The sequence below is a fragment of the Meles meles genome, chromosome 8, assembly GCF_922984935.1.
Source record: "Meles meles chromosome 8, mMelMel3.1 paternal haplotype, whole genome shotgun sequence".
Taxonomy (NCBI): domain Eukaryota; kingdom Metazoa; phylum Chordata; class Mammalia; order Carnivora; family Mustelidae; genus Meles; species Meles meles.
The window spans coordinates 41,386,387-41,404,625 of record NC_060073.1 but is presented as its reverse complement, the minus strand read 5'-3'; the positions used below and the strand labels follow the sequence as shown (position 1 = coordinate 41,404,625).

At 39.9% G+C, this 18,239-nt stretch overlaps 1 protein-coding gene across 2 annotated transcripts in view; it reads left to right on the top strand.

Annotated features, from left to right (window-relative positions):
• The window catches only part of NELL1 (neural EGFL like 1), an 860,623-nt gene that overhangs the window by 806,542 nt on the left and 35,842 nt on the right, over window positions 1-18,239 (top strand). Inside the window, exon 16 of one of the 2 annotated variants that reach the window (XM_046016013.1) lies at window positions 8,199-8,339. The exons of the other annotated variant lie outside the window; for it this stretch is intronic. Within the exon in view, the coding sequence (XP_045871969.1) occupies window positions 8,199-8,339 (141 nt within the window). The remainder of the gene's footprint in view (window positions 1-8,198; window positions 8,340-18,239) is intronic. 2 annotated transcript variants of the gene reach the window in all.

Below are 18,239 nucleotides of genomic sequence, written 5' to 3'. Positions count from 1 at the left end.
CCATAAGGCTTTCAGCTGATTTTTCAGAGAAACTTTGCAGACCAAAAGGGAGTGGCATAATATATTCAAAGTGTTAAAAGGGAAAATCTGCAGCCAAGAATACTCTGTCCAGGAGGGCTATCAATCAGAATAGAAGGAGAGAGAAAGAGTTTCTGAGACAGACAAAAACTAAAGAAGATACCTGAAGACTGAAAGTTAGGAGATGGAGAAACACTTATCATACAACTGGATGTCAAAAGAAAGCAGGGATAACAGTACTTATATCAGACAAAGTAAACTTTAAAACAAAGACTGTAACAAGTGACAAAGGACAGTGTATAATAATAAAAGGGACAATCCAACAAGAAGATAAACAATGCAAATATTTAAACACCCAACATGGGAGCATCCAAATACATAAAGAAGCTAATAACAAACATAAAGGAAGTAATCAACAGTAGTGCAATAATAGTAGTGGACTTTAACACCCCACTGACATTGATGGACAGATCATCCAAACAGAAAACCAACAAGGAACCAGTGGCTTTGAATGGCACACTGGAACAGATGGATTTAACAGATACATTCAGAACATTCCATCCTGAAACAACAGAATGCACATTCTTTTAAAGAGTACATGGAGTAGATCATATAATCTATAATAATCACATAAAAAGATCACAGGATAAATCTCTTTTAATGTCACAAAACAAGTCTCAACAAATTCCAAAAGATTGAAGTCATACCATGCATCTTTTCTGACCACACTTATGAAACTAGAATTCAAGCATAAGAAAAAATTTGGAAAGAGCACAACACTGAGATTAGACAGCATGCTACTGAACAGTGAATGGGTCAACCAGAAAATAAAAGAAGAAATTAACCAATACATGGAAACAAATGAAAACATAATGGTTCAGAATCTTTGAGATGCAGCGAAAGCAGTTCTGAGAGGGAAGTTTATAGTAAGCAAGAAAAATCAAGAAATAGAAAAATTTAACCTTAAACATAAAAGAGCTAGAAAAAAAGAAACAAAACCTAAAACTATCAGAAGAAAAGAAAGAAAGATTAGAGCAGAAATAAACAAAAAAGAAACTAAAATACAATGTAACAAATCAATGATACCAGGAGCTGGTTTTTTGAAAGGTTCAACAAAATTGATAAACCTCTACCCAGATTCGTCCAGAGAGAGAAAGAGAGAGGACCCACTCAGCATAATCTCTTCCAGTCCTGTCCATGTTGATACAAAAGTTGAATATTCATCCTTTCTGATGGAGGTGTAATATTCCATTGCATATATGGACCACATCTTCTTTATCCATTCCTCTGTTGAAGGGCATCTTGGCTCTTTCCACAGTTTGGCTACTGTGGCCATTCCTTCTATGAACATTGGAGTACAGATGACCCTTCTTTTCACTACATCTGTATCTTATGGTTTCACTTAATTGTGGAGCATAAGGAATAACATGGAGGACGTTGGGAGGAGAGAAGTGAGTTGGGGAAAATCAGAGGGGGAGACAAACCATGAGAGACTGAACTCTGAGAAACAAACTGAGGGTTTTTTAGGGAGGAAGGTGGGGGTTGGGTGAGCCTGGTGGTGGGTATTAAGGAGGGCATTAAGCATGGAGCACTGGGTGTGGTGCATAAACAATGAACTGTGGAACACTGAAAAAAAATTAAAAAATAATAATAATAAAAAAAGAGAGAGGACCCAGATAAATAAAATCACAATGAAAAAGGAGAAATACCAACCCACCCCACAGATATATAAACAATTGTAAAAGAATATTATGAAAAATTATATTCCAACAAATTGGACAACCTAGAAGAAATGTATAAATTCCTAGAAATGTATAATGTAACAAAACAAAACCAGGAAGAAATAGAAAATTTGAACAGACCAAATACCAGCAAAGAAATTGAATCAGTAATTTAAAAAACTGCCAACAAACAAAAGTGTAGGACCAGATGGTTAAACAGGTGAATTCTACCAAACACTTAAAGATGAGTTAATACCTATTCTTCTCAAATGATTCCAACAAATAAGGGGAAGAAAGCTGTCAAATCCATTCTGTGAGTCCAGTATCACCCTGATATGAAAACCAGATAAAGTCACAACAAAATAAGAGAACTATAGGCCAATATCACTGATGAACAGAGATGCAAAAAATCTCAACAAAATACTAGCAAACAAAATCTAACAATACATTAAAAAGAAATCATTCACCATGATCAAGTAAGATTTATTCCTGGGACACAAGAGTGGTTCAACATTTGCAAATCAATCAAGGTGATACATCATATCAATAAGAGGATAACTATACAATCATTTCAATAGTTGTAAAAAAAAAAAGCATATGACAAAATATAATATCCATGATAAAAACCCTCAACAAAGTAGGTTTAGAGGGAATATACCTCAACGGAATAAAGGCCTTATATGAAAAATCCACAGCAAACATCATACTCAGTGGGACATATTGAGAGCCTTTCCCCTAAGGTGAGGATCAAGAAAAGGATTTCCACTATCACCACTTTTATTCAGTATGGTACTGTAAATCCCAGTGAGACAACAAAAAGACAACAAAAAGAAGCAATGAGACAACAAAAAGAAATTAAAGGCCTCCACATTAGTAAAGAAGAGGTAAAACTTTAATTGCTGATGACATGATTCTATATGTGGAAAACCTGAAAGACTTCATGACTGATGATGAATTCACCAAAGTTGCAGGGTACAAAATTAGTGTGTGCAAATCTGTTGCATTCCTATACAGTAATAATGAAACAGCAGAAAGTATAATGAGGAAACAATCCCATTTACAGTTCTATCCAAAATAATAAATTATCTAGGGATAAACTTGTCCAGACTCTACTCTGAAAACTATAAAACACTGATGAAAGAACGTGAAGATGACACAAACAAATGGAAAGGTATTTCATGCTCATGGATTGGAAGAGCAAATATTGTTAAAAATGTCTATACTACCCAAAACAATCTAGAGATTTAAAGCAATCCCTGCCAAAATATCAATAGCATTTTTCATAGAACTGGAACAAACAATCCTAGTATTTGTACGGAACCACAAAAGACCACAAATAGCCAAAGCAATGTTTAAAAAGAAAAACCAGTACCTGAGTGGCACAGTCAGTTAAGTTTCTGACTCTTGATTTCAGCTCAGGTCATGATTTCAGCCCCCGTGCTGGGCTCCACACTCAGTGCAGAGTTTGCTTGAGTTTTTCTCTCCCTCTCCCTCTGCTCCTCCTCTCCATGCACTCTGTCTCTAAAACAAATGTCTTAAAAAAAGAGAAAATCAAAACTGGAGCTATCACAATTCCAGACCTTGAGTTATATTACAAAACTGAAGTACTCAAAACAGCATGGTAGTGGCTAAAGACAGACACATAGATCAATGGAATAGAAGAGAAAACCCAGAAATAAACCCACAATTATATGGTCAATCAATTTTTGACAAAGGAGGAAAGAATATATAATGGGAATCTCCTTCAACAAACGTTGCTGGGAAAACTGGACCGCTACAAAAAAAAAAAAAAAAAAAAAAAAAAAAAAAAAAAAAAAAAACCCAGACAACTTTCTCATACCATACACAAAAATAAACTCAAAATGGATTAAAGACCTAAATGTGAAACTTGAAGCTATAAAAATCCTAGAAATGAGCAGAGGCAGTAATGTCTCTGACATTGGCCATAGCAACATTTTTCTAGATATGTCTCCTGAGACAAGGGGATTAAAAGCAAAAATAAGGGGCTCTGGGGTGGCTCAGTGGGTTAAGCCTCTGCCTTTGGCTCAGGTCATGATCCCAGGGTCCTGGGATCGAGCCCTGCATCGGACTCTCTGCTCAGTGGAGAGCCTGCTTCCCTCTCTCTCTTTGCCTGCCTCTCTGCCTACTTGTGATCTCTGTCTGTTAAACAGATAAATAAAATCTTTAAAAAATAATAATAATAAATAAAAGCAAAAATATTGTGACTACTTCAAAATAAAAGTTTCTGCACAGTGAAGGAAACAATCAACAAAACTAAAATGCAACCTATGGAATGGGAGAAGATACTTGCAAATGACATGTCCAGTAAAGAGTTAGTATCTACTGGGGCACCTGGGTGGCTCAGTGGGTTAAGCCTCTGCCTTCAGCTCAGGTCATGATCTCAGGGTCCTGGGATCGAGCCCCACATCAGACTCTCTGCTCAGCGGGGAGCCTGCTTCCTCCTCTCTCTGCCTGCCTCTCTGCTTACTCGTGATCTCTCTCTGTCAAATAAATAAATAAATAAAATAAAATAAAATTAAAAAAAAAGAGTTAGTATCTACTATATAAGAAAGAAATGATACAAGGGTGCCTAGGTGACTCAGTGGGTTAAACATCTGCCTTCAGCTCAGGTCATGGTTCCAGAGTCCTGGAATTGAGCCCCACATCATGCTCCCTGCTCAGGGTGTCTGCTTCTCCCTCTCCCACTGTTGCTCCCCCTGCTTGTGTTTTTCTCTCACTCTCTGTCAAATAAATAAATAAAATCTTAAAAAAAAAAAAACCTGATACAACTCAATACCCATAAAACAAATAATCTAATTAAAAAATAGTCAGAAGGGGTGCCTGGGTGGCTCAGTGGGTTAAAGCCTCTGCTTTCGGCTCCGGGCATGATCCCAGAGTCCTAGGATTGCGCCCCACATCGGGCTCTCTGCTCAGCGGGGAGCCTGCTTCCTCCTCTCTCTCTGCCTGCCTCTCTGGCTACTTGTGATCTCTGTCTGTCAAATAAATAAATAAAATCTTTAAAAAAATAAAAAATAAAAAATAGGCAGAAGACATGAACAGACATTTCTCCAAAGAGAATACACACATGATAAATGAAAGACAGACTCATGCCGAGATGCTCACATCACTCATCATCAGGGAAATGCAAGTCAAACCCACAATGAAATATCACCTCACACCAGTCAGAGTGGCTAAAATCGACAACACAAGAAATAAGTGTTGATGAGGATGTGGAGACAAAGGAACCCTAATGCAGTGTGGTGGGAATGCAAAGTGGTGCAGCCACTGGGAAAACACCATGGAGATTCCTCAAAAAGTTAGAAATAGAACTACCCTCTGATCCAGTCATCACTCTACTGTATATTTACCCCCAAAATACAAAAGCACTAATTTGAAGGGATACATACACCCTATGTTTATTGTAGCATTATCTACCATAGTCAAATGTTGGAAATAGCCCAAGAATACATTGATGGATGAGTGAACAAATAAGATGTGGTGTATATATACAATGAAATATTATTTAGCCATAAAAGAATTAAATCTTGCTATATGCAATGACATGGATGGAGCTATAGAATATAATGCTAAGCAAAATAAGTCAGTCAGAGAAAGACAAATGCCATATGATCTCACTCATATGTGGTATTTACAAAGCATAACAAATGAGCAAGCAAAAAAAATAGATAAACCAAGAAACAGATTCTTAACTATAGAAAATAAACTGATGGTTATTAGAAGGGTTGTGGGGGAATGGGTTAAACAGGTGATAGGGATTAAATAGTATACTTATCCTGATGAGCACAGAGTCATGTATAGAATTGTTGAATCACTCTATTGTACACATGAAACTAATATAATGTTGAATGTTAACTGTACTGGAATTAAAATTAAAACCGTAAAAAAATAAAGACTTATTAAGAAAAAGTAAGGGATGCTGTATCTCAAAGAATTATATGGGCTGAATGATAATAAGTCATAAAGGAAGAAACCACAATGACATACCACCTTACATCAGTTAGAATGTCTAAAGTTAACAAGACAGGGAAGAACAAATACTGGTGAGGATGTGGAGAAAGAGGACCCCTCTTACACTGTTGGTGGGAATGCAACCTGGTACAGTCACTCTGGAAAACAGTATGGAAGTTCCTTGAAACATTAAAAATAGAACTACCCTATGACCCAGCAATTGCACCACTAGGTATTTACCCCAAAGATACAGATGTAGTGAAAAGAAGGGGCACTTGTACCCCAGTGTTCATAGCAGCAATGTCCACAACAGCCAAGCTGTGGAAGGAGCCAAGATGCCCTTCAACAGAGGAATGGATAAAGAAGATGTGGTACATATATACAATGGAATATTACTCAGCCATCAGAAAGGATGAATACTCACCATTTGCATCAACATAGACGGAACTGGAGGGGATTATGCTAAGTGAAGTAAGTCAAGCAGAGAAGGACAATTATCATATGGTTTCACTTTTTTTTTAAGATTTTATTTATTTATTTGTCAGAGAGAGAAAGAGAGGGAGAACACAAGCAGGCAGAGCAGCAGGCAGAGGCAGAGAGAAGCAGGCTCCCTGCTGAGCAAGGAGCCCAATGTGGGACTCGATCCCAGGACCCTGGGATCACGACCGAGCTGAAGGCAGCAGCTTAACTAACTGAGCCACCCAGGCGTCCCATATGGTTTCACTCTTATGTGGAACATAAGGAATAGCACGGAGGACCATAGAGGAAGGGAGGGAAATCTGAATGGGAAGAAATCAGAGAGGGAGACAAACCATGAGAGACTCTGGACTTGGGAAAAAACTGAGGGTTAAGAAGGGAGGGGGGTAGAGGGAAGGGGTAACCAAATGATGGGTATTAAGGAGGGCACATGATATGATGCACCCTGGGTATTATATGCAACTAATAAATTGTTGAACACTACATCAAAAACTAATGATGTACTGTATGTTGTCTAATTGAACGTAAGAAAAAAAAAAAAAAAAAAGAAAAAATATAAATAAAGGAAGAAGATGGCAGTTGGCAGAAAAAAATTATAAATAAAGGAAGAAGATGGCAGTTGGCAGAAAAGAAAAAGAAAGAAGCAGGAACAAGAAAAAGGAAAGAAAAAAAAAAGCTGGATTTTCCCAGTATAAAGAGCTACACTTTTTCTCTCCTTACTTGGCTAGAATGCCACAAGACAAGACTGACAGGTTGCAAACTACCTTCACAGCCCTGTGCACACCTTAGGACATGTCAAGGTAATAGAACAACTGGTAGCTGATTGCCCCTGAGCCAATGCCTACAGCAGGGCACTGCTGAAAAAGACTCCAAAATGTGTTTTATTCATTATGTGTTATATCCCAATATTAATTAGATTTCTATTTGTAGAACACTGGCATAGTTCAGCTATTTCCAGGAGACCTAGTAAAAGATTTCTAGCCAACAATGGCTGTATTCCAAGAAACAATTACACGGAGAGATTCTAGAAGAATGAGCTGACCCGGGCATAACAGTTGGCAGCTTGTCTTTCTGCCGTGGTGTCAACTCCAGCTCAGAGGCAAGCCTTTGGGCTAGAGAATCTGTGCACGATCTAGGCATGTGCTTATGTTAAGTCAGATCCTAGAGCAAACAAAGCCCAGTATATGTCCTCTCATCAGGAACGACTGAAGAGGGTATTAAGGAGGGCACGTGTTGTGATGAGCACTGGGTGTTTTATGCAACTAATGAATCACTGAACACTGCATCAGAAACTAAGAGGTACTATAAGCTGGTTAACAACATAATAATAAAAAAAAAATAGGAAGGACTGAAGAATGAGGATCTCTGATTGACTATCATAAACCAAGTCCTTAAGCTTTGAAAGAATTAGAACAGTAGTTCCCCACCTATGCTCCCCAGAATAGTCTCACAGGACTAATCCATCCCTCAGCCAAGTAAATTTGGGAAACAGTGCATATTATTTTTCTCCTCCCTAAGTTTTGCAGGAGTTATGCATATGATAAGTCTCTTTGATAGGACAGTATAAAAAAATCAGTTCAACACTATTAAACCCAGAGTTCTCTGAGCTTATTTTCTTATAGATTTTTCAAAGAACAGCAAATAATATCTGGAAGTACTCTTTTGGAAACAGTGAATCTGAGAAAAGCCATATATTCTCAATACCCAAAGTGTGCCAAACATCCTCAGTTTACTTTTTGGTTATGCAGAAACCAACCCCACATTTGTAGGTTAGGATGTCTTCATGACCTTCAGCTCTCATTTACTCTTCAGTATATGAGAACCCATCCCTGGCTTTCCGTTTGTTTGGGTTCTGGGAAAAAAATGGGATTTAGTTCTTCCTATAACTTTCATTTTAGGTAACTAACCACTTTTAACTGATCTGTTGACATGAGCATGTTTTAGGTGTTTACTGCAAGGTTAGTGTCAAAAGAAATTAATGTCCTGGTGGGCTTGTGTTTTTCTCTGAGGCAGATATTGATGAATGCACAGAGGGAATCACTGAGTGCCACAACCATTCCCGCTGCGTTAACCTGCCAGGGTGGTACCACTGTGAGTGCAGAAGCGGTTTCCATGACGATGGGACCTATTCACTGTCCGGGGAGTCCTGTGTTGGTAAGCCCCTTCTGGCCATGCCCTCCATCCTTCTGGCCCTTTGCAGGAGGGGCAGTCTGCTTTGGTACTCTCTTCAGCTCCCATTGTTAAGATAGGACCCCTCACTGGCTAAACTCATCAGTTTTCAAAATTCCTCCCTCAACAATTCAGGGATTAGGCCAGGGATTATGCAGTGTGGGGTTTTAGGGTTTCTATATGGCAACTGGGGCAGTTAGAGTATTAAAGCCTGGGTCTGTGTGCTGTGGCATTTGGTTCTTTTGAAGTAAAATCATGGTGGCTGGCTGAAATTTTTAACAATTTGAGAAACAGAAGTGGAGGGAGAAGAAGAAATACTGGTGGACTGAGAAAGTTGGGTTAAATCCCAGCTCTTGTACTGAAAAAGGCACTGCACCTCTCTGAGTCTTCGTCGGTGAAAGGGTAAAATTGGGCTATTAATATATATGTGTTGCTAGGATCAAATGGGATGCCACACATTTAAAGACTGTAAGCTTTACATTGTTGTGCAAACGTAATACAGCTGCATTAACCTTACTGCTGTTATTACCACCATCATCCTTACAAAATCTCCTTTAATCGCTGTTCTGCTTGAGGTTCTGTTAAATGCTGAACAGAGGAAGCTAGCAGATGTTCTTTTACCTTCAAGACCCTACAACTTCCATGATATCCAAACAACTGATCAAACCTGTCATTGTTTCCATGAGAACCTTGGCCAATCCACTTACATCATGTCCTTTGAACCCAACTAAATTCTTCATGCAGATTTGGATAGACCTACAGGGCGAGCCTTCTGACCTTTGGGTCAGACTGCTGAATTAGAAAATGGGAATGTGATTTTGAAAATTCATTGTTTCTGCTCATTGCAAATATATATATGATTTATTTTATTTTATTTTTTATTTTTTTGAAAGTTGCTACTGAGAGCCACCTAGTGTTTTTCCAACTTCTTTCCTGAGGTTGTTTTAAAGTAAAGATGAATTAGGGAACACTGGGCACACAGCATGAGCTGTCTGCCACAGTTTGACACTCCTGTTGAGAGGTAGGCAGTATTATTGGTTAAAGCATGGATCCTGGAGCTAAACTCCTTGCTGTCAAATTCCAGCTCTTTCATTTCCAAATAGGTTCCCTGTGGCAAGATCTTATCTAGTTCATACCTCGGTTATCTCATCTGTAAAATGGAAATGTGGCTATATGAGCACTGTGAGAATGAACTGAATTGACACCTGTTAAATGTTCAGTAAATGTTAGTTACCATTATCTTCAGTGTTCCTGCATATTCAGCACTCTGCCCCAGGCTCTATCCATGTTTTTTTAATTCTTTTTTGTTTGTCTATTTTATTTTATTTTATTTTCTATTATTATTAACATATATTATTTGTTTCAGGGGCACAGATCTGTGATTCATCAGTCTTACACAATACACAGTGCTCACCATAACGCATACCCTCCCCAATATTTAATTTATTTTAGAGAGAGAGAGTGTGGGGCCATGAGAAAGAGAGCTAGGGCCATGGGGGGTGGGATGGGGTAGGGCAGGGTGGAGGTAGAAAATCTCAAGCAGACTGAGTTTGGAGCCCAACTTGGGGCTGGATCTCATGACCCTGAGATCATAACCTGAACTGAAATCAAGAGTCCGATGCTTAACTGACTGAGCCACCCAGTTTCCCCTCTTTTACTCTTTGAATAATGATTTGTGACCTTAGAGACAAGTTTATAGTTATCCTGGGTCTTCAGGTACTTCCTTGACATCTGGCCAAGAAGTTCTGCATGTGTGCAACTCAGTGTAAATAGAAGTTATGTGAACAGGCATAGATAGAGCGGCAGTTGTGACTGAGCAACGGAGGTAGAAAGAATATTGGCCTTATGTGCTATTACACATTTTGGCACTAAAAATAAAAATCTCATTTTTGAACACTGTATCTGACCTCATTAAATGGGTGACTCTTAGCTTTTCATTGCATAAAGGACCTTAAAGATTACCTAGTTAAACCACGTTCATAACTGCCTGGATTTGCCATGGTCTTGGCACACTAAAATGCCTTTGCCGGTGCTGTCCTCTCTGGCTGGAATGGAACAGAACTCTGCAAAGATGACCCTATCTTTTCCTTGATCGCCTTGATTCACATGGAAATTTCTGTTCTTTTTCCCAATTTTGGCTCCTGTTCCACTGGGCTCCCATGAGGCATTTTTGGGTGTTTTCATTGGAGTCATCACCCCTGTCCTCTGCTAACTCCACTTTTCTCCTGGTGAATTTTCTCTGGTTTATACCATAGAAACTTCTACCACTGTACAGTTTATTTGCTCTCCAAAGAGATGGTGAGTGTGAAATGGACTTTATTCTTCTGTCTCTCCAGTAAGATGCTTTGGTAGTTGGTGTTCAGCCAATGAGAAAAATGCAACCACTTCATGTGCCTGATAAAGAAATTTAGTCTCAGAAAAGGTGACACCTTGTTCCCAGCCACCTAGTTGGTTTCATACAAGTTGAGACTCAGCCCTCAGTCAAGGGGGACTCTACATCCCAGATACCAGGTGCGGTTCTGGTTTAGGCCTGGTGTTCTGATGTAATTGTCCAAAGCACCCTGTCACTCTCATAAATGTCCCCATTGGGATGACAGATGTCATGGTCATCTCACCCGTAGATTTTTCTCTGCCATGCTGGGGTGGTCTGCTTTCCCTGAAGAAGCACTTTCTTCTTCTGAGACCTGATCCCTGGTCTGTGCAGGAAAACTACAGTTAAGTGGGTTCCTTGGTAAGGCAACAGGGTTGTTTTTATCAGTGGCATTTTTGATTAGGGTAATTGTTAATCTGAATGCCCCTTCATTTCCACACTTTTAGAAATATCTTTGTGAATGGGTCTTAATAAGAATAGAAATTTGGTCATTCTTCTGTTTTTCTTTGGTAGTCGAGAACACTCTTGGTTCAGAGTCTTTCATGGTGCAACGGATACATATATCAATCATGTCATTTTCTTACTACAACTTTCTAATGCCTTCCTGTTGAATATAAAATTAAATCCTAACTTCATGTGGCCTTCAAGGCTTTCGGTGATACCGCTTCTACCTACTTCTTAGACTTCACTCCTATAGATGTTAACCTTTTTAATTTTTTCTTGCCTTGAACATGACAATGAACTCACTCTGTTTTGGAGCTTTTGCCTTTGCTGCTCTGTCTGGGACACCCAATGCCTGTCTTGTTAACAATATATCATTCTCAACTCAAATGCCACTCTCTGACCATTTTATCTGAAGTAGTCCTTTTCTGGTGACTTCATTATATCACTCTCTTTTATAACTTTTGTAGCATTTTAAAATTCTCAATTGACTGGTTGTATCCATGTGTGTAATTGTCAAAGGTACAGGTTGAGGACTGAGACCTTGTTAATATTTTGCCATGGTACCTCCAGCCCCTCGAGCAATGTGGGCACAAGTGAGGCATTTAATGCATATATGTCAATGTCTGAAGAACTAGATAATCAAAACCGTATCAGGTCAGATTTAATTTCTGTTTGGTTTGACGTTACTAGTTGTGTGCCTGATGATTATAACATAAGGTGTTAAACATCACAAAATCACATGAGTCTTTATCTCAGGAGGAAAAAATTATTGAGAACAGTCATCGCACCAGACTTGTGTTGTTTTCTGAGAATATGGGTATGAACTAGAGAAGATCTCTGTGCTTGAGGGATTTGTGACCTGAAATATTCTGAATCATAAAAATGCACCTTCATGGCACTGAAAACCATCACATCAGAATGAGCCCTAAGTAACATCATCTACTAATGCTTACATATGAAGAAATAGCATCTAAGAGAATCTTTAAAACCTTTTAAAAGGTATTTTAGCAACATGTACTCAGCTATGCTTTTTCCCAGAATAATCGTGGGAATGGCATATGTCAGAATCCAAAATGGGGCAGTTGAGGACAATGATGCCACTCTATACCAGTTTCTGTTAGATGGGAATAATAACACCTGCTCCATTGACGTCATCAGTTACCGTAAGCATCGAATGTTGCTGATGTCCTTAAAAAAACCGCACACACACAAGATTTACCATTTCATGAGAAAAATGTTTAAGTTTAGCCTCCTGCTCCTAAAAAAGACCATATTATTGGGGCAACCTGAGGGTTTTGAAGGGTCAGGGGTGGGAGGTTGGGGGAACAGGTGGTGGGTAATGGGGAGGGCACGTTTTGCATGGAGCACTGGGTGTTGTGCAAAAAGAATGAATACTGTTACACTGAAAAAATAAATAAAATGGAAAAAAAAAAAGAAAAGGACTAGTATTAGGTAGAGAAGATCATATTAGGATTAGTATTAGGTAGAGACAGAATCGGCATCACTTAGAAGTTTAACAGGCTGAGTGTCTGTCTGTCTATTTCTTTCTCATATGCTTGTGTGTTTTTTATAATTCCAGAGGAGATGTGCACACAGAAATCTGCCAGCTGGTATTTACAGAGAGGATGACAGTGATTACCTACAATTGTTACCATGGGGTGCAGGGAATTCTGGGTTTGGATGCCATAGTTTGAGTCAGTGATTCTCAGTTTTAACATAGAAGTTTTGAGCAGTTGCTTCTTTGTCTAGACATAGTTATCTGGGTCATCTAGAAATGAGAACTAATGTATAATTAGCAATGGCATATGTCAAGAGCAGGAGTTTACATATTTTGAAAAGGAGATTCAGACTCCCTTGACCTCCCTCTGTCTCCATGATCTTGCTCCTGCAAACGAGACTTTATTTTCTCTGCTCTGCCATGTACCGTGTGTGGATCCACAAGCCTGCTCAAATCATTCTTCCACTCTTCTCAAACCCTGAACTCTCTTTCCTCTACTTCTTTACTTGTATGCTTTCCCCTGACCGTCCCTCTGTCCCCATTTCCACATGTCAAAATCCTAATAAACTCCTGCTTCCTAAACCAGTGGTTTTTTTTTTTTTTTTTTTAAGATTTTATTTATTTGCGAGAGAGACCAAGAGTGCAAGTGTGCTGGAGAGGCAGAGGGAGGGGGAGAAACAAACTTTCCATAGAGCAGGGAACCTGACCCCAGGATCATGACCTGAGTCAAAGGCAGACACTTAACTGACTGAGCCACCCAGGTGTCCCTAAATCATTGATTGTGAAACCTGACTCACAAGAGATTCATCTAAGTAGCTTTCTGAAAGCACTTGTGATGGGCCAGCACACCCTGGAGATTCAGACTCATTGGACCTCTTGTGGGACTTTGTTTAAAAAAAAAAAAAAACTCCAAATGATTAGAAAGAATATTATCATAGAAAATCGCTGTCATAGATTTTCTCCAACAAATATAATAATAATAAATATAGTAATAATAATAATAAAAACCTCCCTTTTATGCCTCCATGTAGCCATGTATTCACATCTCTCTCTGGAACATGCTCAATCAGGCTTGTCTTCTTCATTCGTCCTTTATAGCCTGTTGTCCAGTCGAGGTGTTTTGATTTCCTTTTTAGATTTGCACTGAATAAAACTGTATTGGTCATACACTTGTTGTTACTGCACAAATTTTCAAATCCCAGTAAAACTCACTTTGTCGTGGAAGGCACCGTGAAGGCTCACGTACAGCTGTTCTTACGTAACGTGGCCCTTGGGCCTGCGTTGCTGCTGCCTCCGCGGGACCTGGTTGTGCGAGGCGGGTCCCCAGACCCCACCGGAAACATCCCAACAAGGACTTACTTGTCCCAATAGATGCTGCAACTGTCCTCAACTTGCAAAGCCACATCAAACAGCCAAAAAGCTTCAGTTGGAATCTCCTGGGAAGATTTCACTTCTAACTGGTTGATAGATCAGGATGGATTGAAATGGCCTAAGAATGGGGTGGGTTCTGCTATCACTGTTCAGTGCCTGGTTCTCCTAGGAGTGGAGATAAAAAGGGCTCGGACCTAGAGATGCTCCCAGAGGGGTTAGAGTTTGGAAGGATTAGCAGGTGACAGCGTGATACCATGGGGGGAGGGCAGGCGCGCGGGGGGGGGGGGGGGGGGGGTAGATTTGTAGTGTATGTAGGCCCGGAATTGGATCCCAAGTCAGCCACTTTCTACCTTGAGGGGCCTTTGGCCTGATATTTAACCACTCTAAGCCTTAGTTCCCTTAGCATACAATGATTAAAATAATACCTACTGGTGGAATTTTTTGTAATGTAAGTGTTCTCATTTGCAAATATCCTGGCAAGTAGTAGATAATAATAGTCAACATTTAACCTCACTTCCCCTCAAATCCCTCACCTGTCAAATGAAGACAGCCACAGTAATACTAATAAGAGCTAACATTTATTGAGAGCTTACTTGGTGCCAGACACTGCTCTAAGCAATTTACAGAAGTGCCATCCTCATAAATTGCCGTGGAGTAATTGCGAGGATTAAATAAGCCAACATGGGGAAAAAGTGTCCGGCACTTGTGTTCTAAGTGCTCAGTAGCTGTTAGCCGTTATCGTGAACCCAACACCCACACTGTGTGCCACACCCCAGGTCGGGGAGTTATTACAGGCATCACCCAGATCAGTTCTCCCAACTGCCATGGGAGGGAAGGCCTCTCCCTGTGACCGTGGTGAAAACGAGGAAAATAAGGTCCCAGGATGAAGACAGCTTGTCCCAGATGCCACAGCTGAGAAACGGCATGCGGAGAACGTAATGCAGGTCTGTTTGATCCCAAAGCCGCTGCTTTTAATATGTTAGAACTGCAGTGCTTTCTGGAGAGGAGAAGGCCAGCTAGGAGCCCCTGGTGGAGGGAGGTGCTTTAAGCAGGGCAGCTGGCAGTCAAGGAGACACGGCAAACAGAGAATGAGTGAGACCCAGGTTGACAGTTGTTACATTCCATCTGAATCGAGAGCACTGGCGAATTATTTTATCCAGTGGATTCACTGTCTTGTGTCTTGGTGTTTAAGTCGTGGGACACTCAGTAGATTTTCTCTCTTTGCAAGCAATAAAGAGCCCACCCACTCACTCCTGTACAGAAAGTATTTTCAGTTAAACAGCGCTAGTCAATGAGGTTTCACTGACTACAAAATTGGTATTTGTTCCTGAAGAACTTCAGAAACTGTAGATTTGGTTTTCAGCCAAGAAATAGATTCTCTGTTATTGAAGAGTGTTCCCAAAGGCAGATGCCACCTGGCCATGGTGCTGTTTAAATTGCTTTATGCTTCTAACTAGAAACAGGATGAAATATATAGGAATGTGGTTTGGGGACTCAGAGGACCTCAGCCGCATGGCACACAAATGATACATGTCACTAATAGGGGTCAGGTGGACAGACCAGTCACAGACAGCACCTGGGTGTGGAATGGATACGAAAGAGGATCGGTAGGGGCAGGACACAGAATGGAGAGGTGAAGACCATTTGCCAGCCTCTCACAGATGGGATCTTCTTGGTCCCTGAGAATGGCCTTACAGTGGACAGTAACACACAGTTGGAGGTGTTAGATCAGGTGAGAAGTCAGTCCCATCAGACCCTCAGGAAGCTTCCTGCCCCCCTGTTAAGTCCAGCCACACATAAGATTGGAGCTGTATATTCTGGGGACTTCTCAGGGAAGGCGAAAAGCACCTACTCAGTTTGGGTGATAAATACTTCACAATATGATGTCAGAATAGAATTCATTGCACCAAACTCAGGTATGAACCGGAGGCTCGTTGGTCATCCTCCCCCCATCCATGCTGACACAACAGACCTCCATACTCTTCTCTACTTTAGTTTGGAGCTAAACAGACAGTTCAGGGAATTACTCTCACAGGATCTCTAACTATCTGTGGGGTCTACTCTGTAAGCCTCCTTGGCCCTGTGTAGTATCTTTTCAGTAACAGTGTTCAAACATCTTCCTAATGGCGCCTTCAACCGGCAAGAAGTTCAAACCACTGCAGGCTCCTGCTTCGAAGCAGTTGCTTAGTGGACTGGGGAACCAGAGGACCTCAATACTTGTCCACAGGACGGTCATATGGGCAAAAAGGAAGAGGAAGAAAATTAGAAAGCTATTTAAACAATCAAGCACAAAAACCCTCTGTAAGCATACTAATGTTGTTAAAAGTTTTCAATCCATCCAAATTAGCCTCCCATGGTCTTAGCACGCAGATGGGAGGTGTGGAGGACACAGAGACTCCTCCTTGTTTTAGGGACTATTCTTGCTGCATCCCACAAGGACTTTAAAACACCAAGTTGAAGATAAAAATCAACACACATGAAACAGCCAATAACACTCTGAAACAGGTTATAATTAACTGCAAAATTATGTGGTGAGTACTATAAAATGGGTAATTAGGGAAGAGAGTGATCAGAGAGAGTCAAGGAACCATCCTCCCAACCACGTGGGGATGATTACACTTGAAGGGTGGGAGGGTTTGGGTATATTATTAGTAGTTAACTTGATTACTTCATGTTCTAGGCAATTTTCTAAGAGTTTTATGTTTCTTAACTCCCTTCATCCTCAAAACAACTCCTGTCAGGTAAATATAATCTCTGCTTATTAGACAAACTGAGGCACACAGAGATGTTCAACAAATTATTCATGGTCACACAGCTGTTTATTGGTAGAGTTTCTTTTCCAGAAAGCATTAATATCTTTTCTAAAAATCGTGTACATGTATTAATATTTCTATTAAGCAATAAAATATTGCTTTGTGGCCTGCTAAAGTCTTGCTGCGGGAACGGTAATATAAGAGCCATATTTTTATTTTTTTATCAAATATTTTTATTTATCAAATGCCAACTGTGTGCCACTTGACCTTCAAAACCCTTTTTCAAGTAGGTAGCGAACGAGGAGAAATATGTCAAGTAGCATGGGCACCTGTGAAATGGCCCGTGTTCTTTCTACTCTCCTAATTGCCTCAGTCAGTTGCATATTAATTGAAGATAGCTTATGACAGGATTACATTAAGTGATGACTATTCAGATAATCACGTCATTTTCTCCTTCATTGTATTCTCAGAAAAACTTCAAGTCCCTGATGTTTACATCTAGTTTGTTTTACATGTGTGTATAGAAGAAACTAAGATTTAACTCCCCACCAGTGTAGTCTAGGGATTATCATATATCTCAGCAAAAGACAAGGATCTGGGTGGTGGCCATCTGAGAAGTCAACCTCAGTACATCAACACGCTCCTCTGCTGAGAGGTGGCCCCAGGGCTCCGGGAACTGCTACGCAATGTCCAGTTGTAGTCGGGGATCAGAATCTCCTGAGTCAAAATGGGTGGCATACTCCAAGAGCTGTAGCAGCGCACATGAAAAAGCTGACTCAAACCCTTTTCAGCAGCTGAGGCCTGTGCGGTTTGCTATACACTATCCCCAGTTGCATTGAACTAAGAAAGCATGACCGTGCTTTGTAGTCCATATATGTTTTTATGGGGGTCTTGGTTTTATCTGGAATAGAGAGAAAAATAATAAAATGACTTTGACTAAATGAAGCTTTTCTTCCCCCGTATAGTTGGTGTCAGTGGTTAAAACCCAACTGGGGCAGGACTTCAAGCAGAACATTTAGCAAAGTCTAGATCTAGACACACTGGGATATTTTTCAAAGAAGCATTTTATTAGTAAATATATTTGGGAAATTCTAAATGAAATATAATTTACCTGGTTTTATTAACTGCAGGACTTGTCAGAGCCTTTGCTATACATTGTTAGTGTCCTGAATTTATTTGGCCTTAACTTTTTTTTTTTAACCTAAAAACCTCGTGTATTTGGCACTCTGTAGAATACATTACCTGAAAACTGAAGGATGAAAATAGCCTGCTCTAGGAATTTCTAGAAAATCTCATTTATTCAGTATCGTTGAATAATGAACTGCTCAAAAGAGGGCATTTTTCTAGTTCTACAACAAAAGGTTATTGAGCACACTACTTGTCCTTTAAGTACCTTTAATTTTTAGACTATTATTGAATTTTGTTGTAAAGAATGTGACTTTTTGTCT